This window comes from Rhipicephalus microplus, chromosome X (assembly GCF_043290135.1).
Source record: "Rhipicephalus microplus isolate Deutch F79 chromosome X, USDA_Rmic, whole genome shotgun sequence".
In the NCBI taxonomy this organism is placed as follows: Eukaryota; Metazoa; Arthropoda; class Arachnida; order Ixodida; family Ixodidae; genus Rhipicephalus; species Rhipicephalus microplus.
The window spans coordinates 109,356,707-109,383,700 of NC_134710.1; the positions used below are offsets into that span (position 1 = coordinate 109,356,707).

General features: G+C 46.3%; 1 protein-coding gene across 1 annotated transcript; it reads left to right on the forward strand.

The window, feature by feature from the left end:
• The first annotated feature begins 1,817 nt into the window (after window positions 1-1,817).
• LOC119176253 (uncharacterized) lies at window positions 1,818-26,602 on the forward strand. The gene is made up of 5 exons (XM_037427449.2): window positions 1,818-2,055; window positions 3,308-3,323; window positions 19,137-19,281; window positions 23,137-23,521; window positions 25,791-26,602. The coding sequence occupies exons 1-5, from the start codon at window positions 2,002-2,004 to the stop codon at window positions 26,103-26,105; spliced, it is 915 nt and encodes a 304-aa protein (XP_037283346.1). The 5' UTR covers window positions 1,818-2,001; the 3' UTR covers window positions 26,106-26,602.
• Window positions 26,603-26,994: the final 392 nt, after the last annotated feature.

Genomic DNA, 26,994 nt, shown 5'->3' on the forward strand with positions numbered 1-26,994 from the left:
TTGGTGGAATTGTGAACAGATACAGTAAGAACCCTTCAAAATCACAATTGCTGAGAGTAAAACATAACCTGTTGACCTCAGCAATCAACTTGTACAGAGTGATTGCGCTGTTGCTGCAGAAATGACGCGCACTTTTCACGCGTATTGAGTAGCGTTTTCTTAAAATATGACTAAAGGTATCAGCCTTGTGGAGACAATGAAATAGAGCATTGTATATAATGAGTGCGCTCAATATCGCAGGTGTTGGGAATAAAGCGTATACTGCAGTCCCCCTCAAAACCATTTCTTGCGCGATGATGAACCACGAGCCGCTAACATAGTTTTAAGAAATAACGCAGTCAGTTTCGTCGGGTATCGCATATTACCAATATGGACGACTTCCTATAGATAGAGAGCGCTTTCAATTGTCCTGTTGACTTCCAATTACAGTTTAAATTCGCCTTCAATGTGCGCCCTTCAAGACGAGGCCCCGTGCAACCGCTTTTCCCAGAGTTTGGTATCAGTCACGTCAACATCACTTGGGTGGCGTTGGCCATGTATTTAAAAGTATTTTCTTGCAAGCGCAAAATTCATTTTCGGGAGCTGCTAAACACACCTTGATCGCCATAATTCGAATCCGCATGCTCGTTCTCCAGCGGCTGCCATATCACAAGATATTGATGACTCGGTTCAAGTCGAGGGATTAAGAAAGTAGCCACCAAATCGCAAAGTATATAGCCAAGACGTTTTGTGTGCCACCACCGGCTTAAAAAAAAAAGTAGCCGAAATTGGCGCTAAGTATCCAATCCTGACAATCCTGGCCGTGTTGACTGCGCACATGTGGCTGTGCTAATTGTATTAGTAATACAAGTTTAGTTCGTTAACATTATAAATAAGTCTAACAAGTATTTTAAACATCCTTGCACTTCTGTGAATGTTCGCTCAAGTCGGCGCTGTGTTTAGAAATATTTAAGATCTGGGGACAAGATGATAGGAGCCTATATGTGCTTAGATTCAGGTGCCCTTTTAAAGAACCCCAGATTGCCTAAATTTCCGGTTCTCTTCGCTACGGCGTCTGTCATAATAATATCGCGAGACGTAAAGTGCTACCAAATATTATATTACCAGTTGATATTCCATAATTAATAGTAGAACTTACAATCTCTCTGTCTATCCCGGACGTATCCGAAAAAAAAAAGATAGAAAACTCGTGGGAGAAATGCGATCACCTCTTATTTTGCACGATCGTCGTCTTGGAAAACGGGGCTCAATATACATACGCGTGCGGTGCGTGTGCAAGGGCGTCGGCAGCATTTTCCTGGGGGTGCCAATCCGTATACATCACAGGGGGAGAGGGAGAGCCACCGGTGTGTCTTGAGGGGGCGGGGATAAGTGATGGTTTGGAGAGGGGAGGGGAGGGCGCGACGAGTGCACCTTTAGCATCCCGCTGGCTGCTGATGTCTCTCTGTGTGTGTGTGACTTCAAACAGTTCTTTTTAGCTTGCGCAGCCGCGAAGAATAGCGACGCTCCACCTTCTAGGGCGGATATCAGGAGCAGTTGACGAGACAAGACGAGGAGCACAAGTTCCAGTCCCCATCTCCCCGTGCTACATTTTGATTTGGCGATTGTTCAAACTGAAGGTATAATCGCGCAACGTTGCTTTCAAGTGCATTTTTTTATCTTGGCGCAAGCTCGTTCTCGGAAGCAGTGCAGTAGCCCTCTCGTCAGCGACACCAACCAGGAACTATAAACGTCGCCTCTGCGCCGTTCTTTTTCTTTCTTTCTTTTCACTGCGATAGACACTCGCGCTCCAAGGTTGCATATGCTTGGGGATTCTTTGTTGTCATGTCATATCGCACCTTATCCTACCTGTCATATCACAGAACAATGCGCTGTACTCGCTGGCAGTGATAATATATAGATGCACGGCTGCGCGACACCACCAATGCCCGTTTGTTTTCAAGCCCAAGCACAAGTAAAACTGTGTTAGCTCTATACTCTCATGAGCTCAGAACCTTGGATATGGCACATCTGAATACTGCTTTCAGAATCTGCGCAGCTCTTCTGGTGATTTTTGTGAGTGACTTCATTTCATCAATATCCCGCAGGATGGGTGTCGCAAAGCCGGTTCCGTGTTTTGCTGATGATCTCGCCTGTTCAGAATGTTGCGTGCGTTTTTTTTTTCTTTTTCTTTTCTTTTTCACGCATTCTGCTTTGCATCAACACAACTGCTGGTGTCTCATTTTATCTGTCCATACCCCCTTGTATGGCAGCAAACAAGAACACTTTCTTTCGGTTAACTTCAACGTTTGCCTTATGTAATATTTTTTTTCCCTCACTCCCCTCACTGTTTAAATAAGCGTTTGACGCACCAGCACAGACAGTCCTTGACAAATATTCCTGGTGTAAAAAAAAAACTGCGCAGGACGTAATACGGGCACTGCAGTGTCGACATTGCTAATGAGCTTGATTGATTGATATGTGGAGTCTGACGTCCCAAAACCACCATATGATTATGAGAGACGCCGTAGTGGAGGGCTCCAGAAATTTCGACCACCTGGGGTTCTTTAACGTGCACCCAAATCTGAGCACACGAGACTACAGCATTTTCGCCCCCACCGAAAATGCAGCCGCCACAGCCGGGATTCGATCCCATGACCTGCGGGTCAGCAGCCGCGTACCTTAGCCACTAGAACACAGCTCAGCACAGACGTAGCCGCTTAAAAAATTTTCCGAATTTGCAAATGTATGCACTAACACGCACACATACTCGTACAAACACTCGCATGAACATGCATAAAGGACGGTTTAAAATTTTCTTTCCGAGAAAACGTTTTCTGGTTACCCCACAGGAGCACAGGTGCTGCTTCGCAAAAATTTTGCGCTCCCAAATTATCACTATTTCAGAACAATAAATTTTATACTATAATTTTTGTTTGACATGTATAGTATTTGAACACAGTTGACTGAATTGTGTTATCATTTCTTTGTTGCTTATAGTTACGAATTTCTAAACTGCGTGGTCTCGAGTTTGAATTTTGACAATTTCTCAAGTTTTCAATCATATTTATAAAGAACTCGATGGGCAACTAAAAATGCACTACCTATAGTTATAACATTTTTATATTTACTTTTAAATGCATTACATCATACAACACGGTGCAGCGGTCACTGAGAAAAAAAGCTATTTCTGCCTTATCATTGTATGTGCCAGTGCCTCCTATACATTTATTTCGAATACATAAATAGGAGGCACTGATCTAAACCTTTCTCTTCGGAGGGATGTTTACTGAAAGTTATTTCGTAACTCTGTCTTTCTTATTTTCAGATGCTGAAAGATTCTGGTAAGTGGTTTCAACATTTCGTTTTCTCGTCATGCAACTGCATCGAATGTTGTCGTATTCGCAACTTTTTTCTATCATGCACCAGTAACACCGAAAAAGCTCGATGTTTCTTTGTCGGAACGAATGAGCATCGTGAATGCAACCGAAATTTATCAGCACTGTAGGCATGCCCGCTAACCGCGACTTTAAAGTTATCCTGCTCACTTATTGCATTCATGCATAGGACGTATGATCGCGGGGAAAGGGGTCTTACTGGATTTTTCCGAAAAGCGGAGAGAGGGGGAGGGGGCGGTCTTCTAATGGGAAGTCTGATATCGAAAGCAGTGTGTGCGACATCAACATATATATTCAGCTTATACATGCAAAAACTAAGTGTGTGCGGGTAGGGGGCGGGCAGCTTGGCCTTCCCCCTCTCCCCACTGGATTCTCCCGCCGACAAAGTCCCCCTGTGAACATAGCGAAAGTTGTAAGTTTGCAAGTCATTTCTTGTTTTCTGATTCAACCATCTTAATTACTCTGTCATTGTTACCATTGGTTACCACCCCCGAAAAAAAAAGGGGCGCAGCGCAAACATAAGTACTAGTACGAAACTCCGGGGTTATTCGCGAATCAATGTGATGGTACAAATGTGACCTAGGTTGCAAACGAGGCTGGCCTCGAAAATGTTGGAAACTACTCCCCATAGAGAAAAAAAAAAGACATTCAGCCATTCTGACAGATCCCATCAGGCTGCATGGGGTGATGGAGATTCGACCCCCCCCCCTACCCCCAGTCTACGCCAAGAAAAACCTTGTGCTTAAACCCAACGTAACCCATGAGAATTCTATAAAAGCAGCCATTTATTGTCGTTTATAAGAAATTTGTTGACCTTCAGTGCTTAATTACCTACGACAATCACGGCGTTCACCGTCAAACCACGCACAAAAGCCGAAGACGCTTGGCGACGGCTAATCCGCCCATTTCAGCTGAAGCATACATCAGTAATGAAGAGAACATCAGTAATGAAAAAGGCTGTTCTCTACTCTAAGAGTCCTGTAGGCTAATATGTTTCAACGCTAAACATTAACCTTTGACGGGTACTTCCGTTTCCGAGCGAACTATAACTATTTCACATTTTTTTAATGTATATTGACCAGGAGTCTCCTGAATTGATTGATTGATATGTGGGGTTTAACGTCCCGAAACCGCTATATGATTATGAGAGACGCCGTAGTGGAGGGCTCCGGAAGTCTCCTGAATGCAGGAATTTGGGCTATTTGGTGGATGTAGAGCTTGAACATCTTAGCAAGCGCAGTAAAACAAACACAAAATAACGAAGCACGTAAGCTGGATGGACGCTATAGAACCCATCCTGTTTACGTGTTCCTCTCTATTGTGCTTGTTTCGCTGAGCTTGCTAAGATGCCCAAGTTCTACACGAAGTCAAGCACTAAAGCTTGTTTCTTAGTATCACATACCTTCGGTACATATAAAACCAGAAGTGATTGAAATGTAAATGACTATTTTCCGTAGGCAGTGTGTAACCAACGGTATGTTGGACTTTTGCTTATTTTCTCTTTTAAACACGAAAATGTTTTATGCCGGGGTCTACCAAGATTTAAGCGACGTTTCCATCATGAAAATGGCAACTAACATAAGAGACAAGGACGAGCGCACGTCCTTGTCTCTTATGTTAGTTGTCTGAAGTTTTACGCGCCTAGAAGTTTTATATGGATCACCAACTAGCCCAATCCCACACTTTACTTATGAAAATGGCGTCAGAAAAAAATGCACACGATCACATCGCAAAGAAAAGGTTGAAGAAAGTTTTGTCAAACCCCCCGACCTCTCAGCCCTTGACAACAAATGCTGGCACACTATCAACTGCGCAACGGTCACACACTGAGAAAGCTTCACAAACGCACTTCTTATATCTCGCATTTAGTGCTTTTGATCGGCTGTGTGGTGTCAGCGTCTGCAAACAGTAAAGTGAAGTATGAATCACGAGCGTGACCTCCGCGATTAGCTCCTGCGAAGCATCGTTCTGACGCGTCCGTCCGATTTGGTGAGTTTGCAATACAAGTGCAATTCTGTCAACTACGCCTTAACATACGGTGAGGTGGCGACCTTAGCCCAAACTTCGGCCTCGCTCATAGCATTCATCTATATTAAAAAGAACTCTGCGATGTGCGCCAGCCTCGCCTGGCTGTAACATCGCGTTCCCCGCTTACGTTCACCCCTAGAGAAATCGCGGCCTAGACACGATGTGCACTACATTTCACTTATGGCCATCTTTGGTGTTTAGTAACTTTTTGACATGCCGCTGGATGGCGGCCTTAGCCCAAGTTCTGCGTACAGTCAGCGACGGTCTTCTGACAATCACACTGATTTCTCCGCTCACGCTCTCACCGTTAACTGCTGCAGCTACGACAAAGGTCTGTTTATTCATTGATCATGGACGTTAGTTGTTGGAATGAAGACGTACCAGCAAGAGTCAGCATGGTGCTTCTAGGTTTAACGGTGCTGTAGCTGCCAAACTCTAATGGATATTGTGCAAGCTCTGTTATTGCGAACAACAGTAAACATTCAACTTTTCAGTAAGGATACGGGTTACTTCGAGATTTGGACGGGAGGCTAATTTCTTCCTCCAATTTCGAAAAAAAAACAATAAAATCTCGTTCGCTGAAAGGACGAAGCATTTGAATTCAATAGCAACATGTCCTAACGGCATACGACCTCAGGTTCGGCGCTAACTCTTCTACATCCGATCTCGGGTAACTAAAAAAAGTGGGGGCCGGGGAGTACGGCCGCTCGCGGGAGAGAAGCGGTTTTTGTGCAGTTTGTCGTATCAGTGACCCCAGCACGAAGCGGTGAGATCACAGCGCATAGAAGGGCACACGAGCTGCTTGCCCAAGCCCGTCGAGACAGCACTGTGTAAGCATGCCTTTTGTTGCCTTCTACGAAAAGAAAATTGCTTATCTGGCTGCTCTGCGTCTGCGCTGCGTTTTGCTCTGCGTTTGCGCGATGCGTTTGCGCTGACGTGTTCTGTTGTTACGCGTATGTATTTCACGCGTTTTCACCAATAAAATGATGTAGTTGAAGTGAGCGCCACCTGTGTCGTGACCTTTCATATGTCCTCGTTCATTTGACGCTGTGCAAATGTGTCGATTCCAGATCACCAACTATAGCCCAAGCTATCATTTTGTCAGGTCTACGTGAGAGAACTGTTCCCTCTCTTGACTTCTCTCTCACCAATAGTTCACTAATCTGTAGGTAAAGTGTTCGTTGCCTTCATTTTTTTGTTTACTTATCAATTTACTCGTGTGAAAATGAAAGCAAAAGTGTATTAAGGCGTCGAAATATAGTATTTATTTGTTTTATTTATATATGCACACAGTACTAAGCCCAAGGCTTCAAGAATATGCTATTTACCTAGTCAGGCCATCGCCCTCTAATGATGTATAGGATGCTGCAGCGTAGAGGTCAGGCAGTGCTCAAAACACTTATGCAAGAGAGAAAGCTGGAACTTCCGTGGAGCTATGGTCTCGATGTGTCCATCTAAACGAAATATTCATTCAGAGCGGCCAAGTCAAACGAGGCAGAGTAACCACAAGCCTGGGCAACTTGTAGCCCCTATGTAGCAGAATACAGAAAAGAGCCAAAATATCTGTAGCCAACTACAGCCATTCATAAATGAAGTTTTGTTTGTATATGCGAATTCACAATCGGCAGTACAATTCCTTTTTGTACAACCCACCATTAGTGAATTAAACAGCCTGTGTTCAAGACGGTGAACATTTCAATATTCATGCACCCCCTTAAGCCTTCACTGAACATTCATAGAAAAAAAAAAGGATAACTATATTCTGCAAGCTCCATCTCATCGCTCCATTACTTTTAGAAGGTAACGTTCTCTTTCTAGATATTAAAAAAGAAAAAAAAAGACGGCAGGCGATGGAAGGCGCAAGCTTGTGATGAAAAAATTGGTCAGCAGGTTTGCTGGAGCTGACAAATGGACTTGTATTCTTCACAGCTGCCATTTAAGAAGATAATTCCGCTTGTCGAAACATCGGCTCGAGCAAACGCACCCAGTATACGATTTTTTTTCAATGCGTGGTCTTATATAGGACCACTTATATGCAACTCAGCATTATGTGCTTTCCTACAAATTTTGGGCTCAGAGCCACCTGCCTTGTGAACGTTCAGTTAATGCTAATAATTTTGTATAGCGCTTCGAAGCAAACGAAAATCCCGCTTGAACCCGCATAATTCAATAGTATTGAAGCGATGAAGGACAGAGAAGCGGAACAGGTAAATAAAAGTAGTTGACCATATTTTACGCCTCCAACCGACATGATTATGAGCGAGGCCTCAGTAGAGGGGTCTATCAATTACGACTATCTGTGGTTGGTTAGTGCGCACTTAAAGTATATATAGTAAGGAAAGTCGAGCTAGTTGGTACGAATGCATTGTGTAATATCGCTAATAAAACACATGGATACCAGTGAGTGCGGTGATACAGGCACTACAGGCGCGAACATGAAAGCAGGGCTTTTCAATGCACTCGAATCCGTTACCTCATTTGTCAGTCGCTGCGATCACTGTAGACTATAGCATACGATAAACAAGGTGAAATAGCATCATGGGAGACTAAAGCTGGGACCTTCTCTTTCCATCTTAGCTCGGCAAAAGTAAAATACTCGACTCCTGTGCACACTCATCAACTAACAGCAGCTTGGATGTGAAGAAGAGGCGATGCTATTTGTTTTCTAAGAAAGAAAACCAATTTCCTGAAAAATGAAGAGTGTTTGATGATACAATGAAACGTTAACTGGTTCCCTCCCGTATATGTGTGATCGACTGCGTAAATTTCTGGCTGGGAAGATCAAAACAAAGTCACAGTTTCACCAAAAGGGCGAAGCAATGAATGCGTTGGCAGCCTATTCGGATGTTTTACGAAGCAAGGCTAGCATTTTTGGGAGCAATATTAAGTGTACTAAACGTGCGCTGGCTAACTAACCAAATTTTCTGCGGCGTGGCCTCAGTAGATGACCACAAGAAGCAAGACTCGTGCGTAGTGACGGCGTTGATGAGAAGTGCTCCCGTGGGCAGCGTATGCTGGTACTAAGGGCTATACGTCGTGTGTCGCCGCTGGTGGCAGTTCATTATTTTTAGAGCGCCTCTATATGTGGACGGCTTTTTCGTGTAGATGACGCAGCCCATAGAAGATCCGCCTGCTACGGGGAAGCCACGCGCAGATCGTTACCGCGATAGCACGGAACCAAAGCACCTCCCCTCCCCCTTATTCGCTCACGAGATAGCGCGCGCACATGACCCCGGCCGGAAAGGCGATCTTCGCTCCGCAGAAAAAGGAGGCTAGGGCATCCTTCCTCGTATATATTGTCACGGCTGCGTGACGTGAACGAAGGCAGAAGACTGGAAGTGGAATAATTGACTCTTTATTCGGGTCGAACTTGTGACCACGCAAAGAAGAAAGTCAGCTTACACCAAGACACTGCCACTGATAGCGGTGAGCAGAGCGTCCGCCGTCGATCAACTGACAAGCGGCGAAGCGTGTCGGCATTTATACACCCGCCATCGAACCTTCTAGCGTTATCACTAGCGGTGACGTAGATTCAAGAATAATCTGAAATGCTCACGACGTGGACGTAATCTCAACAAAATGATTTACGGCAGCCCTGAAGCTTCTCGACGATGGAACACTGTAGAGAATCGCGTACAGTGTAACGGGGTGATAAGAAAACTTGATGAAGAAACGTGGCATATATATATATATATATATATATATATATATATATATATATATATATATATATATATATATATATATATATATATATATATATATATATATATATTGTGGCAAAGCCTTAGAACAGTGGGTCCCAGGACGCCGCTCAGCAAACGCTCCCTCCTACACCGACGCCATGTCCCGGTGTCCCCCGCATCCGCGACCCTCCTGTCTTCACCGGCGCGGATGGCACCGACGTCGAGGACTGGCTTGCCATGTACGAACGTGTGAGCGTCCCCAATCATTGGGATGAGGCAGCTAAACTCGGTAACCTGTTCTTCTACCTTGCGGGTGTGGCCGGAATGTGGTACAATAACCACGCATCTGATTTCCCGACTTGGTCCGCTTTTAAGACCGCTGTCGTTGACGTGTTCGGCCGCCCTGCCGTTCGTAAACTGCAAGCCGAACAGCGTTTACGTGAACGAGCACAGCAGACTGGTGAGTCCTTCACAAGTTACATCGAGGACATCCTTGACTTGTGCAAGAAAGTCGACCTGAACATGTCAGAGGCTGACAAAATCACGAATGTTCTAAAAGGCATCGCCGACGATGCCTTCACCATGCTTCTGGCCAAGAACCCTCATACTGTGGCAGAAATCATTACATTATGCCAAAGTTAACGACGAGCTGCGGCGGCAGCGCTTGATGACCCGTCGATCGCCACCACGTGATGCTGGTCTCTCGGCTTTGTCAGCGGATCCTGACCACACAACCTTGCTCGCCGAAATCAAGTCATTCGTGCGTGAGGAAGTTGCCCGCCAGGTCTCTTTACTGGCTTTTGCTCCGCCGCAACATGCTCAGCAGCCATCAAGTACACTTGTACCTCCGCTCTGCCGAGCCATTCAGCAGGAAATCGCGCAGGTCGTTCCAGAATACCACCAGCCGCCTCCTGTATCTGCGCCACTCAGCTACGCCCAAGTTGTAGCCAGGCCGCCCCCACCGATTTCTGTGGATTGCCCTGTAAGTTACACCGAAACCACCGCGAGGCCCCACGCCTTCGGAGAAACTGTGTCGCCTACATACGCCGACGTCACCCACGTGCCCCGAGTCCCGCCCACCATGCACTCATATCAGCAGCCGGCTCGCCCAACGCGTTCTGCGACATGGATGGGACCCGCGAACAGAAGGCGCACTGCTGACAATCGCCCCATCTGCTTTGCTTGCGGTCACGTCGGTCATGTAGCACATTATTGCAATCGTGTGCAGCAACCGCAGGTCGCCTCGAACTTTCCCAGCCAATCAAGCCGCTCTTATGACCAACCGCCACCTATGTCACCGTCGTCCCGCCCCGCTCCGTCTACCCGCCGTTCACCGTCTCCGCGACGTCGCTCACTGTCGCCGATGCGGCCACGTCCACTCGAGGGCGACCAGGAAAACTAGTCGTCGCAGTCCACGAGGCAAGGGCTGCGACGCTGTCGAACTGCGGAAGCCCCCAGGAAAGCCCATCGAACGTGATAGACGTACTTGTGGATGGCGTTCGTGCATCTTCCCTTGTAGATACTGGAGCCGCCGTATCCGTCATGGACGCAAAACTTAGCCGATTACTGCGCAAAGTGACCTTGCCACTCTCCGGGCTCTCCCTCCGTACAGCCAGCGCCCAAAGCATTCACCCTACGGCGATGTGCACAGCCCGCCTTATGATTCAGGACGTGATGTATGCGGTCGAATTCATCATAATTCCTTCATGCTCTCACGACGTCACCCTAGGATGGCATTTTCTCTCCCGCCATGAAGCCGTCATTTATTGCGCACCAGCAGAAATAGAACTCACCCAATTCTCTTCTTTGACGCCGGCCGACAGTCCATCTGCCGCAAGCAAGTTACTCGTCAGAGATGACACCCAAGTGCCTGCAAACTCGTCCGCGACGGTGTCCGTCTACTGCGCAGGCCTTTCTGACACCGCTGCACTCCTCTCGCCATCTCATCGTGTTTTCATCAGAAAAGGCTTGCTGGTTCCTTTCGCGACCGTGCAACTCACTCACGGCAGCACCACTATTTTTGCAGTGAACTCATCCCCGTACAGCGTTACGTTGGTGCGAGGGGAATGTCTCGGCAGCGTGGAACCCATCGAAGACGAACAAGTTATGGAACAAGTTATGGATCAACCCGATGACATGCACTGCTCAAGTTCCAGTACGCTTAGTGCTGTTTCGACATCTGCTTCATCATCCGATGATGTATTCGGTCCCTCCGTTCTCGACAACCTTACGCCAGGCCAGCGTTCCCAGCTTCTAGGCCTGTTGGAAGAATTCCGGTCTTCTTTTGATGTCGCCCAACCTTCTCTCGGCCGCACATCCACCATTACGCATCGCATCGACACAGGCACACAGCCACCACTGAGACAGCGTCCATAACGCGTATCTCCCACAGAACGCCGTGTAATCAACGAGCAAGTCGACGACATGCTTCGCCGCGATGTTATTCGCCCCTCTAGCAGCCCCTGGGCATCTCCTGTCGTTCTCGTCACGAAGAAGGACGGTTCTGTGCGGTTCTGTGTGGACTACCGACGCCTCAACAAGATCACTCGTGAGGACGTGTACCCACTACCGCGGGTAGATGACGCTATTGACAGCCTGCAAGGAGCAGAATTCTTTTCATCCCTCGATTTGCGCTCAGGGTACTGGCAAGTACCTATGGCTGAGGACGCTCGACCGAAGACCGCTTTTGTCACCCCCGACGGCTTGTACGAATTCAACGTCATGCCGTTTGGGCTGTGCAACGCGCCCGCCACCTTTGAGCGCATGATGGATACTGTTTTGCGTGACCTGAAATGGCACACGTGCCTGTGCTACCTCGATGACGTCGTCGTTTTCGCTCCGGACTTCTCGACGCATCTTCAGCGCCTACGGCATGTTTTAACGCGTCTGAGTGACGCCAGTCTGCAACTGAACCTAAAGAAGTGCAGATTTGCAGCTTGGCAGCTGACAATACTCGGCTACGTTGTGTCCAAGGACGGAATTTTCCCTGATCCAGCTAAGCTTCGGGCCGTGTCCGAGTTCCCCAAGCCGACATCCGTCAAGGAACTGCGCAGTTTCGTAGGGCTGTGTTCCTACTTTCGGCGCTTCATTCGAAACTTCGCAACTATCATGTCGCCGCTGACGAAGCTCCTTGGAAGTAACGGGCCTCTCCATTCATGGTCATCACAGTGTGACGACGCTTTCACAACGCTCCGTCGTTTGTTGACGTCGCCTCCCATACTCCGCCACTACGACCCTACGGCCCCTACAGAGGTACACACGGATGCCAGTGGTGTCGGCCTTGGCGCTGTCCTTGCGCAGCGCAAACCAGGGTTCCCGGAATATGTCGTGGCGTATGCAAGCCGTACGCTTACTAAGGCCGAAACTAATTACACCGTCACCGAGAAGGAATGTTTGGCAATCGTCTGGGCCCTTACGAAGTTCCGACCTTATTTGTATGGTCGCCCATTTGATGTGGTTACCGACCATCACGCACTATGCTTGTTGTCGTCATTGAAAGATCCCTCAGGCCGTCTCGCCCGGTGGGCACTTCGCCTGCAAGACTATGATATCCGCGTGCTGTACCGCAATGGAAGGCAACATGCTGACGCCGACGCCCTGTCACGCTCTCCCTTGCCTGACGACAACGCCCACAACTCCGCGTCTCACCTTGCCATTTGTTCCATTAGCATTCATACCATTGCTACTGAACAGCGCAAGGATCAATGGATCGCCTCACTGATCGACTTGCTGGCTGATCCATCCACTCCATCCACTCACGCGTTGCGTCGTCAAGCCCACCATTTCGCCATTCGCGACGACCTCCTCCACAGGCGCAATTACAACGGTGACGGCCGCCAGTGGCTACTAGTCATACCTCGCAGTATGCGCTCTGACATATGCGAGTTTTTTCATTCCGATCCGCAATGTGCGCACTCCGGGGTATCAAAGACTTACCACCGCATTCGCCAACGGTACTTTTGGCGCGGCATGTACCGCTACGTGCAGAAATTTGTTCGCTCCTGCATAGAATGTCAGCGCCGAAAAGCTTCAACGCACCTATCACCGACAGGTCTGCAACCTCTACCTTGCCCTGCCAGGCCCTTTGGGCGCGTTGGAATCGATTTGTATGGGCCACTTCCACTGACGTCGGCTGGTAACCGCTGGGCCATTGTCGCTGTGGACCACCTCACGCGATACGCCGAAACGGCCGCTCTCCCCGCGGCTACAGCGAGCGATGTGGCCTCCTTTCTGCTCCAACGATTCATTTTGCGACACGGTCCACCCCAGGAACTGCTCAGTGACCGAGGCCGCGTCTTCCTGTCTGAAGTCGTTGAAGCCATTCTTAAAGAGTGCAACATTGTTCACCGCAAAACTGCTGCTTACCACCCGCAGACAAATGGCCTCACTGAACGCTTCAACCGTACACTCGGCGACATGCTCTCCAAGTACGTCGCCGCCGATCACACAAATTGGGATTCCATTCTACCCTTCGTCACCTACGCATATAATACCGCCCCTCAGAGCACTACTGGCTTTTCACCTTTCTTTTTATTATATGGAAGGCACCCGTCGCACACCATCGACACGATACTTCCGTACAGGCCAGATCCGTCTGAGTGGGCGCCTATTTCTGCTACAGCCAAGCTTGCTGAAGAGTGTCGAGAGCTTGCAAAGACCTTTACTGCGCACTATCAAGAGCGGCAAAAAAGCATTCGCGCTGACGCCAGCACTACTGCACCCACGTTCCTCCCTGGAGCGCTCGTTTGGCTCTCGATCCCTACCACTGCAACTGGCCTATCTTCAAAACTATTGCCCAAATACGAAGGCCCCTACCATGTCGTCAAACGCACTTCTCCTGTCAACTACTTGATTGAACCAATCGAACCATCTTCGGACATGCGCCGTCGAGGACGCGACATTGTTAACGTGGAGCGCCTCAAGGCCTACCATGACCCGCTCATTGTAACCACCTGTTAGGTCGCCAGGCGGCTCCCTTTTCGTACCCGGGGTAGTTGTGGCAAAGCCTTAGAACAGTGGGTCGTCCTCTCGAGTGCCTTCTAGTGGGTCGCCCTTTTCATAAGAAGAAGAGCAGCTCGTGCAGAGAGTCGGTCCCCGCATTGACTGTCGCTGTCGTGATTCATCAACGAGTGCCCGCCAATAAACAACGTCTTAACAATATATATATATATATATATATATATATATATATATATATATATATATATATATATATATATATATATATGAGTTCTAACAGACAGTAATGCCAAGGAATGTACAGGGGAAGTTATTAGAACCAATGGAATGTGAATAAGAAGAAAGAAAAGTGGATGAAAAAATAACCAGCCGTGAGCAGGAATCGAACCTACGACCTTCGAATAACGCGTTCGATGCTCTAACCACGATGCTCTACGTGACGCCAAACATGCGCATAAGAGTGTTTTCACACTCGTCGTTTGGCTTATAGATGGCGCTGACTGTCACTCCTACTTCTAAATTCACATATAAACCCTAAAAAGTGGTTGGAGGGAAGGCCGCTGTGGTAGCTCAGTGATTAGAGGATCGAGCGCGTTATTCGAAGGTCGTAGGTTCGATTCCTGCTCACGGCTGGTTATTTTTTCATCCACTTTTCTTTCTTCTTATTTACATTCCATTGGTTCTAATAGCTTCCCCTGTACATTCATTGGCATTACTGTCTGTTAGATCTCATTAATATTGTGTTAAAACACGGAAAAACGAGCCCTTAGGCATACACTTCTTTCCCTTATTTCATTGAACGAGGGTCTCGTACTGGCAGACTTGGTGTGTTTAGGTTGTATAAGAGGGACAATTAATCAGCTGCCCGCTCATAATAAGTTCACGTGCTACGTGACGCCAAACATGCGCAGAAAAGTGTTTTTGCACTCGTCGTTTGGCTTATAGATGGCGCTGACTGACACTCCTACTTATAAATTCACATATAAACCCAAAAAAGTGGATGGAGGGAAGGCCGCTGTGGTAGCTCAGTGGTTAGAGCATCGAACGCGTTATTCGAAGGTTGTAGGTTCGACTTCTTTCTCATATATATATATATATATATATATATATATATATATATTAATATATATAAGGGAAACAAGTGTATGATGAAGTGCTCGTTTTTCATGTTTTACACAATAATAATGAGATCTAACAGACAATCATGCCACGCATATATATATATATATATATATATATATATATATATATATATATATTTTTATATATATATATATATACCTGCGGTAGTGACGGCAAAAACCAGCCAAGACTGTACATACAATTGATTTGATATCATAATAACTAGCATGGCAGGTTGCTCTAATGCAATATTGAGCCCCTATTCAGCAGTGGCCTTCTCTGCATTGCTTGAACGCAAGGCGCAAAAGCGTCATGCAGGCAGTCCGTGCCACAACGAGCCTAATCTGGTGGTCAACCGGGCAAGTTCGTCACAGTAGAATTGTACAACAAATTTTATTGCGATAACAATTATATGGACACTCTCGGCTCAATTTCGCCGCCGGCGTCGGCGTGAGTGTCACCTTCACTCACCCTATATGTATACATATTTATATATATGAAAATGTGAGAAAGAAAAAAATCCGGAAGACTCCAGCGCACGAAATCGAAAATCTGTCCCCTTAATCGTGAGTGCGAGGCCTTAACCACTGAGCCACCGAGGAGCACGCCCTTCATCGTTTAAACGGCAAGCTACCTGTATCTACCACTTACCACTGCTGACGGGCATCTCAGGGGGGGGGAGGGGACTGTCGTGTTTTCAGCATTACCAGCAGGATGGCGCAATGAGCGCGTGCAGCAACACCATCACGACGCGGCGGCCGTGCTCTCATCTCCCACGCGCACTTAGCCCCGCGAAGAGCAGAGGGTTGACGCTCACTCACGTGCCTTTATCTCGCAGTAGGGAGAATCGTACGGCTTTTACCGGAACGATTCTGTTTTAGTTCACTGTAATCGGTTACTGCAATTGTTCTACAGTCTACGTTTGCGAAAAGAGCGCGCTTTTCAGACACAGCGAAGTAAAAACTGAGACGCTTAATCGCGTTCATCTGTACTTCAGAGTACGTTTCGTGCGTCTATTGTACGTGAGAAACGCGGCGCACGTTTCGATCTGCTGGTCACTCTGCGCGTGACCTCACAATTTATTGCTATCGCATTCATTGCTTTGCCTTTGAAAGCTGTGACTTTTTATTATACAAGTACGTGATTGCTGCATTTATGTAAATATTTCTTAAACTTTTTAGTTTCACAGTCTGCGGCCAACAATACAACCTGCCGAAAGTGGGGAGAGGTCCCGCACCCCTAATTTTTCTCAATGGGGAGAGGGATGCTAGCACCCCTCGCCACACCCTCCTTCCGGCTGATGCCAATGTGTCCAACTGATACCTATGTGTTTATGTGCCTCTTTTGGTTTAGTTACGCTGCTCGCTAAGATGCAGAAGTTTCAACACGAAATGAACCACTACATTGTGCTTCGTAATATCGGCATAGCATCGATACATAGAAAACCAGAAGTGAATGAATTGTAATTGATTTTTTTCCTAGAAGATGTATTACATTTGTATCCCTAAGATTCAGCAAGATATATTCAAGCATTGTTTGACAGCGCAGAAATACGCTAATGAAAGTTACGTATGATATTCACATTATCACACCATAATGTCCATTTCGTTTCGACAATAATGGCGTCTGTGCTCTAAAGTTGATGTAGACGTTATGTCACACCCTAAATGTTGCACCTTCAAGGGGCCCTAAAACACTTTTTTGAGTAACCATGAAATTATTTCACTGGAACAGCGTATTGACTTACTAATTCAACGCCGCAAAAAGTTCAAGAATCCGTCCAGTACGAGCGGAGTTACAAAAATTTGTCACACGCTGCAATCGCATTTTTTCTTCTTTCGTCCCGACGAAAGCGCTGGAAGCTATCCAGGGAGGGATGGGAGGGGCAAACAAAAACGTCACGCACGCTTCGTGACCTTGAGTACTTTTTTTAATCTTAGAATACCCGGCCTTTTCAGTGCGATCGCACGCGCATGCGTGGAGAAGTCACGGCCTCCCGCGGCAATCTCTGTAACGACCGAGCAGACCATGTTTAAATCAGCCAATGGCTGATAAATGGGGTTACTGCGAGTGATTTTTGGGCTTATTCCGTCATTTGCCGAGAGAAGAGAAAGCAATTTTCAGCTGACTTTTATAATTTATTGTGACTTCCAGGCCGCGTGCTGCGCTATAATGTTTGGCTCACGTGTTCTCGGGAGCCTTTAATACCTTTCGGCAGCGTTTTCTGACTATGCTAAAAAAGTGTTGCAAGACCCTTTAACATATTGAGGGTCCTTTTTTTTTGCGAAATGCGTCCACCCTTTTTTGTTTTTTATTGCACAATTTCAATTCTTCAGAGTAATGTGTTTAAATAAAAGTCACAATTCTTTTTTTGGGGGGGGGGAGGGAGGGGTGACCGCGTAAAGTGAAAAACAAAAATCATTTGGGTTGTGACTAACACATGGTTTCTTAATGACAACAGGACAAATTCAAAAAACTATAGGGCTGTAAAAAACTGTGCGTTGAAATAAACGTATGTGCAGTTTACAGACGTACAAAATAAGTGCACGAAGTGGCGTAAAGCGGCAACGGGGGGTGAAGAAAAGCCATTTTTTGATCCTGTCAACTTCGTTTCACCGCGCACGCTATTTAAAATGTCGCTCAGTGATGCACACCTGAGCCTTGACTTGTAGGTAACTCCTCGTATGGCGGACAGACATTTATCGAATCCGATTCTGATCCAGCAGTCGAGCGGCCATGCGGAGGAATCACCGCTGGACTGACTTGCGGCAAAGAAACCGTTGCGCACTTTCATAGCGCGAGCAACGACTGCGCGGGTGGGCGCACTGCATAGAAAACACCCATTATAGTCATTATACTTGCCGCCACCGAAACGATTTTTGTGAATTCCCTAAACAGCAAAAGCAACCACAGCCCGTCACCTGTGTCAGCGCCAGCATGGAAACAGGCGTGATCGGGTACCAGGAGAGTAACAAAGAGGGTAACAAATCAGTCACCTATTGAAAGATTCTAAACTGAAACGCCAAAAGTTTTGCGGACGCAAAAAACAGCCGAAGAACGGAAACCAAACTAGCCGGCGCACCGCTGTATTAAAGCCTTAAAAAACACAAAAACGGAGAAACATCAGCGCAAGAAAAAAAAATCCATCTATTCCAGCAGTGTGGCCGCACACGCCAAGCAAGAGAAACAATCCGAAAATGCGCGCGTTTTAAACCCACAGGTAACGACTGAAGTATCCGTCTGTGACCGTCTTGTGGCTGGTAGCCGATGACGTACATGTATGTCTTTGACTCTCGAAAGGTTAAAGGCCAGGGTAGTTCGCGTTCCAGGTGAGCACACGATGTACACAGAACTACTACATTTATAAAAGCACGTCGATTCGCCTAGTAATCATTTCTTCATAACAAAACATGAATGAATTTATAAATGAATACATACATACATAAATACATAAAAAATAAACAAATACAGCATAGACAATTACTCGGCGACTGCTCCGCATAAAGCTGGTTACCACAAGGTGTGGGATAATCTGAATTTTTATCTCTCGAGGCTTACAAATTGTAGCTGAAGAGTACATTTTAAATAGAATTCGGGGTTCCTGCAAGAGAAGCTGCGATGAATCAGTGTTTGCAGCCTTTGTTCGGGACGTAAAGTTTCTTGGTTGATCAGTTACCCGGACGACGAAACACCTTGCCTGTGTGTATGTTTCAAAAAGTTAAATTTGTGCTTTGATATGAGTTCTGAGAACCGGAATTGATTCCCAATATAAACTAGATGCGCGTAATAGTTAGAGCACGACTTATAAAATAAAATGAATGTTATAAAGGAAATGTGAAACTGCGAAATTGTGTAATTGCAATAGGGTTTTACGACTTACGCAACAAATATCGTTGTTTCTTCTTTTCTTAGTGTGAGTGGTTCTCTTACGTTCAGTGAACATTTCGTTGCATTCTAAAAACAGCTGATGCCAAGAAAGTAGTGGACATCGATAAGAAGGTCAACGACTTCATTAAGAAACTGGAAAGACAACACAACACCAAGGCTCTGTGGTGGGACATGTACGGCAAGTCGGGAAGGCCCCTTCGCAGAGAAGGAGACAACGAAAAGTGAGTCTTTCACGGTGCAAAGCGCGTTCTTTCATTATCACAACTCCATTGGGCGATCGTCGGGCAGATTACAGACGTATCGGCACCTCGTAACGCACTGTGATAGCATGCATGGATAATTTAGGAGCAGATGCTTTTAGCAAGCCAGTGAACGTCGATCGTGGTAAAAAAAAAAAAAAAAACCGAGTCAGAGCCAAGAGTTTACAACATCAAAAAGAGTATATTTTTAATGGCAGCAGTACAAACACCTACCATAGGTTCACACTTGGCTAGTTAAATCAGAATAAAACTTAGATAACACCTACCATACGTTCGTAGTTAAATCGGAATACAACTTAGATGGGTTTTGACAACAGCTGCGCTCAGTTGCGCTCAAATACAAGACCTCTGGAATATTCAAGAAGTTCTTTTATATTCACCGCCTTGACAAGTTCTTGCACGTAGCCTGTATAACGATCCTTTCGGTAGTAGGTAATCACTTGTCTTCTCTCGGCGACACTGTCTCCAACGCTCCTATACACTGCTCGCACTGCGGCATTTCGCAGCACTTCTTTCAAGGCCTACTGGCGACGCTATATCCTGACACATCTTCTCTGGCCGACCAAACCACACTTTTCTGCATCATAACGTTTTCTTTCCGTCACAGCTGACTCTCCAAACTACCGTCGCCGCGTGCTTATATGTTGGGTTGCGCTCGGGTTGGTGAGTCGGCGACACAGTTCACCTGCTCACAGCGCAGCGGGGACTTGAGCAAAAGCGAAAAAGCTCCCGTATGTACAGGGGAATAGAAAGAAACGCAAACTGATCGGCATCTACATTCTCCACTGTAACAAATAATCTAGAATCTCTTTATTTATAGTCACCAAGGTTGGAGCGTGATGATTACAGTGCACCACGCTGTTCGCGTTTCTTTCCAATCCCACTGCGCCTGGCCTTGGCGAACGCATCCATGGCGCCGGCTTCGCTCGACATGGAATTGCGTCTCGAGCCTCGATTTCGACACTTAGCGCGAGAACTTGATCCGAGCGTGCTGGCTCTCTCGGTGGGCGTCCTCTCCGGAGGGGCTGAGGGAAGTGCGCTTTGGAGAAGCGACCGTTGCTGGTATCGCAACGCGGGCGCCGTCATTTGACGTGGCTCTCGAAGGCGGTTTGAGCGTTCATTTCGCCCACACATATATACTGTGAAGTAGAGGGCGTGAAGAACGAAACATTAGAAAAATTGTTTAACGTTTCAGCCGGGCTCCGGCCTTCATCTATAAACCATACAGAAATGCACTCTTCTACTGGATACAAGGGGCACTTAACGCGTCAGAAATCACTATCCCACATTATTCACTGCAGTATGGCGAGTAATCCACGGTGACAAGAGCATGTCACTGCCAAATCATGTAAGTACACCCGTGATGGTTCCATGCTGTATATCGCTTCAATAGCAGTTTGAAAACCATCACAGAATCGACAAACAGAAATAAGGAATCATTCTAGCAAACGCATTTAGCAAAATCACGCACACAAGAAAAGAAAATATAGCGAAAATCATGGGAATAAAGGAAGATGCTTTACTCTCAATTTCACGGGGTACGAACATAGATAACACGAAGTAATGAAAAGCAATATAACAAAAACGTGTAGCGAAAATCTGCGTGTACAGTGATTATTATTACACTGTTATGATGCTAGAACTTTGTTCTGTACCAAAAGAAACGTCAGTTTTTCTGGATTTTTATTTATGCTATAGATAAGAAAGAAAGCGTTGAATTTGTGTATGAGGAATGACTCGAGAATTTGTTTATTATGGTGTGAAGGGAAATCTGATTTCAGTAAATAGCTGTTCGTTTATTGAAAGAGTGACCAGAAATATACGTGCATATACATAGGTAGATTGGATAGGCTTGTGGCATGTGGCTTGTGGCTACTAACACGGTGTCTAAAAAAGGGTTTCAGTTCGCCCGATATATTGGAGTTTGTAGCCAAAGCATGTACACAATGTTGCTTGTGCCTCAGTCAAAAATCCCCTTCTATTTTCAACTGAAATTTTGAAGCTGTACTCTTGACAGAAGTACTCTTGACAACCAGAATAAGTCGCGGGGGTAATCTTTGACGATGTTAGTAAGTCGCGTAAGTTCCTCTATCTGCGATATACCACGCGTGGGGGATCGGGAAAGATGCTTGTAAGGTGATCACTCTGCAAAGGCCCGACCACACGTACACGTTGCAGCGCGTCAGCGCATGGCTTTTGCACGCAGCGCCACTCCCTCTTTCTCTCTGTGGAGAGAGGCGGCCTGCTGCTTCACGTAGCTGCGCACCCTCTCTCTTCGTCAGGGCGGCACCACGCCAAGAAGCCACGCGCACCCGCTGACCACGTGCACTCGTTGCAGCGCGTCAGCACGCGGCTGACGCGACACCGCACCCTCTTCCTATGGAGAAAGAGGGAGCGTAGTATCGCGCAGCCATACGCCCTCTCTTATCATGAGGAGATAGCACGGCACCACGTCAAAAAAAAAAAGGCAGATCCCACGTACAGTGGGAATCGATCATATGCGAAGCACGAGTGAGGAAGGTTGAATTGTCCCATTAAAATCAGCACAACGTTACAAGGTAGACGTAAATTATGCCGAACATGACTTCCATGTCATGTATATCATGTTTGCGCCCGAAATTTGTGTTCGTCGTCCATTCGCGTCACGTAATACGAAATCCGGTATATGTGAAGCTAACGAAACGGCCGCGAGCGCGCTGTGACCGATGTAGTCAAGCTTTGCATCGTGCACACGCATGTCATGATGATTATGTTTGGACGAGTCATTTACCTTCGTGGTCTATTCACGTCTCGTAATACCAAATTTAGTATATATATGAGGCTAGCGAAAAGATCGCGAGCGCATCGTGAGCATGGTATGTAGTCATATTTTTACCACACGCGCGTTCATGATTATCATGTTACACCAGTCATATACCTGTGTCATCCATTCACGTCACGTAATACCGAATTTGGTATATGTGAAGCTAGCAAAACGACCACGAGCGCATCATGAGCGTGGCATGTAGCCATCTTCTACATGACACGGATGTCATGATTACCATGTTTTTGTCAGTTCGGAATCCATTGTCGTCACGTAATACCAAGTTTGTTATACGTGATGCTTGCGAAACGGCCGCGAGCGCATCGTGAGCGTTGCATGTAGTCATGTTCTTACATGACACGCATGTCTTTATTTCCACGTGAGAGCCTGTCACTTATGTTCACGTTGCAGTCATGTCATACTATACCAGTTTTGCAAAATGGCATGTGAAATAAACTACCGCAGGAGCAGCAAGATGATGACATGTAAATCATGACATTCATGACATCCATGTCATCATTTTCGTATTATGACTAGTCACTAATGGTGGTCATGCAGTCATGTTATGCCATACCTATTTCGGTATAGAGGTCATTATCCAAATGGTCAGAAGAGCTAAATGTCATAGGCGGCTAGATAGATAGATAGATAGATAGATAGATAGATAGATAGATAGATAGATAGATAGGTAGATACGATAAAAGTCGCCGAAGTTCGCTAAGAAAATGCTTCGCATTTAAAAGCCACGCGCTCGCGCGCTTCAACGGGTGCCTGTGGTCAGGCCTTTACTCGCTCCAACGAGTACGTGTGGTCAGACCTTAATTCTACGTTATGATGCTGCAGAATAATGCTGTTGGTGATTAGTGACGATTCAGAGTGTGTTAAAACGACTGCAGGTTCGTGTTTTTCCGTCAAATCATTTAACGCACATGGGAAGGGAAGGCGGCTTCGTGCCTTTGCTCACTCTCTACTTCTGGTATAGCTTCTTCCACTCCTCTTCGCCTTTTCTGCAGGTACCAGGTGTGGGCCAAGGCTGATCCAATGCACTACGGCGAGCGATTGAACAGCAGCAAGAAAGAGGTCTCCGTGTACGTTAACAGGTTTCACAATGGGCAACGTTTCCATGATCAGAAAGTCACCTTAGAGGCAAAAAGGACTCGCACGAAGTACGCCTCCTGGCACTCAACAAAATCCATCCACATTGGTATCCACGTTAGGGCGTCGCTTTCTCTATCTGGAATCTTCCACCTCAATGCTGGCCTTGACCACAGCTACGATCTAACGAGGGGTGAAAGTCACATGGAAAAGGAAGAAGTGGAGTTCACAGTCAAAAAAGAGATAACCATTCCTCCTCGCACCACAGTTGAAGTAGAATGGATGACCACAGAACATTATCAGGTCAGCACCTTCGCTTGCTCAAAACTCCCTAAGAGCAAGTAGCTAGAATGGTAAAGCCCTAACCACGCGTTACAGCCCGTCAGCGCTTGGCTTTCTCTATAGTGGGAGAGGGGATAGTAAGGGTGGATTGGATCGCAGCTTCACGTATAGCCTCGCGCACTCTCTCTCCATAGGAAGAGAACACGGCGCTGCGTCAAAAGGCTACGCGCCGACACGCTGCCACACGCCCTTGTGGTCAGGCCGTGGCATGTAGTCGCGTCGCGTCGCATTCCTCTATGAATGGACAGGACACGCAGCTATGTGAAGCTGCGCGCCCTTCCCTTCCATAGGGAAAGCCATGCGCCGATTCGTAGTAATGCACGCGCTGTACTATAGTGTCACGTGCCATAGTAGTGCCACACGCCGTAATACCACTCTACGCACTGACTCGTAATAACGCGTGCATGTGGTTAGGTCTTGATTATGCGTATCTAACCGATCGCGCTAAAAACGAGCGTATAGGTAAGGGGTCTCAACCTCACCTTGACTAGCGAGCTGCGGTCACAAAATTTAGTCTCCCACAAGGGCTGGACATTCAAAAAAACGAAGGGAAGAAAGATGGGGTTGAACAAATGTCAGCTATAGTGTTGTCATTTGTTGAGAAAATGCCTTCCCAATGACTCCTATGTGTGTGTCATTTCTGAAGGCAATTTGATGACAGGGTTCGAGAAATGAATCGGCACCAGCTTCTATATTACGAACAAAATCTGGACGCCATATCTGAAATGTAGCGTTTTTGTTCAGCGCAAGATTTTTCAAATGATGGTGAACGCATCGGCTGCACCACTCAAAAAAATGAATGAGAACCATCACGCCTGTGTGGCTCAGAAAAATTTTGTTCCTTAATTTTTTATGGGAAAAAGTCATTTATGGGCGGGGCAGCTGGCTACCATCGCAATATTGCGCTGTATAAATATCTGGGGGATTTTGCGCCAAAAATATTTTCAGAGTCATCAAGTTTACCGCTTTACGTAGAAAAGATCGCGAATGTCAGAAAATCATCATTTGGGTCCATATACAGGCGCAGTTTACACCGCGTGGTGCTTCACTTGAAGATCAGTATTATAACTCCATCGAAAGCAGATAAATGCTTCAATTATATAGCAAGTTTCTATTGCGTTTGTGTCTCGCCGCGGTGGTCTAGTGGCCAAGGAACTCGGCCCTTGACAGCAGCTCGCGGGATCGAATCTTGGCTGCGGCGGTTGCATTTTCGATGGAGGCGAAAATGCTGTAGGACCGTGCGCTTAGATTTAGGTGCACGTTAAAGAACACCAGGTGGTCGAAATTCCCGGAGCACCTCCGCTTCCCTCTCATCATTATGATTATTAGAGACAGCGTGTTTGATAACCATATATGGTGGTTTTGGGATGTTAAACGTAAAAATTATTATTACTGCAATAAAGCAGCACAATTTTTTTCGCATATATTTGCGATGGTAACAAGAATGGCTAGGACAGTTGTCGTTAAGTAACCCTTCAAGAAAAGGGAACTTTTCCCTGCGAAGGACTGCCGCTCCCTTTGTCTGCTGCTGTCTTTACCTATTTCACCCCCTGTTAATTCTTTCTACGAGCATTAACCTTGTACTGACGTATAATGCACTAGTCAATAATGTATTATTTTATTCGGAAACGCGCGTGCGCGAGCACAACCATATGAACTGCGTGGCATACTGCATGAGCTGCTGAAGTTTGTAATCGTAGAACGCGTGAATGCATTCATATAGATGGAAGAACAACAGTGAAGCAGATAATGGGAAATACCTGTGAAAGATACGACGGATTGTGAACAGTTATATATATATATATATATATATATATATATATATATATATATATATATATATATATATATATATATATATATATATATAGCCAGCACCCGCTTTCCAGAAAATTGCCACTCGCTGCATGCCCTACGTCCCTAAGGATAAGGTTCCGTGAGCCAAGGTGGCTCTCGGAACCCGAGAATGCCACCTCGGCTCACGAGAGACCCGTAATATATGCGTTTCAACTTGCCGGCACTACACTTCCACCTCCCTCTCATCATTACCATGATTACCCCTACTACAATCATGATTATCGTCACAATCGACGTCGTCGTCGTCGTTTGCATCAGGTATAGTCAAAAGGAAAGTGTCATGCCACGTATCAATATTTCTGACAAACTTCCGGGTGTAGTGATGTTGCAAAAGCCAAATTTTTCTCACATCACTGAATTTTTCTTTTTCCAGCGCTATCCATGGAAATCGGACATTCTAATAGACGGCTGGTTCGTAACACAGTTCGAGAAACGGGTGCACAACCACCATCTATGGTTCCACCCCATCGATGTGATCAAGGACGATGACTTCGAACTGCATGATCCGTCGGGCCTGGTGTGCACCATCGAAGGCGTCGCGGATGGTGTCACTGTGATCACGAATGAACTGAAAGTTCGGGAGTACCCTCTCGAGGCGGGAATCTCGGTGCCAGTAAACATCACTACGCAGACACTGACAGGGAATGACATTGAGGTCAAGATAGTCAACGTCACGTCACTTGGATAGTATTAAAATTGCGAACTAACAGCCGTGTCGGCGACATGCGCTCCATAGCGTCATGAGAAGTGGAATTCATCGTGGCACCATACTTTACTTAGTCACAACCGTACGAAGCCATTGAATGCATAGCGGGAATCGCTGTCTTAGTTTTATTATATGGGTAGGAATTGCAATATAAAAATACACTGAAGTGAACGAAAAGAACAATTTGCCGTCAGTGAAAGCAAAACCCACAACCTACGCATCACACTTGCGGTGCCAGTTATGCTATAAGGCGGCGAATGCTCCCCGTGAATATGCAGAACAATTATCTTGGGCCTTTTTAGCATGGCGGAGCGTTTAAAATTATTGCATGTTTCAACCAGGGACCGTTTTTTTTTTTCAAGAGTGGAGGTGTAAATAGAAACATTAAGACAAGGGAAGGGAAAGGGGAAAGTGTTTTTAATAAAATATGGTGATTTTTGTCACAAGAATGAATAAAGAAACAAAGAAATCAACAGAAACTGTTAATGAATTAAATACAGTAATTTCTAATACATGAATAATTATTTTGGCTAAGGAAAATTATAGCTGAGGAATGATTAGGCTATATACTCTGGAAGAAGCCGTCGTCATCACCGTCTGCATTTGTAATGTCCACTGCATGAGGAAGGCCTCACCCAATCATCGCCAGCCCGATCCTGAACTACACGACCTGGTTCGATTTCATGGTGACTATTCGGGTGGTCGCTTCAGAGCACTCTGGTGCTACGAGCACAGCCACATGGTTTCGCTAGACAAAAGCACATGGTTTCGCTGACAAATAAATAGTCCGCATTCATGAAAGGGGAAAGAGAAAGCAGTGAGAAAACGTCAGGGAGCACTGTAAATAGACAAACCCGTCACAAACTGGCTC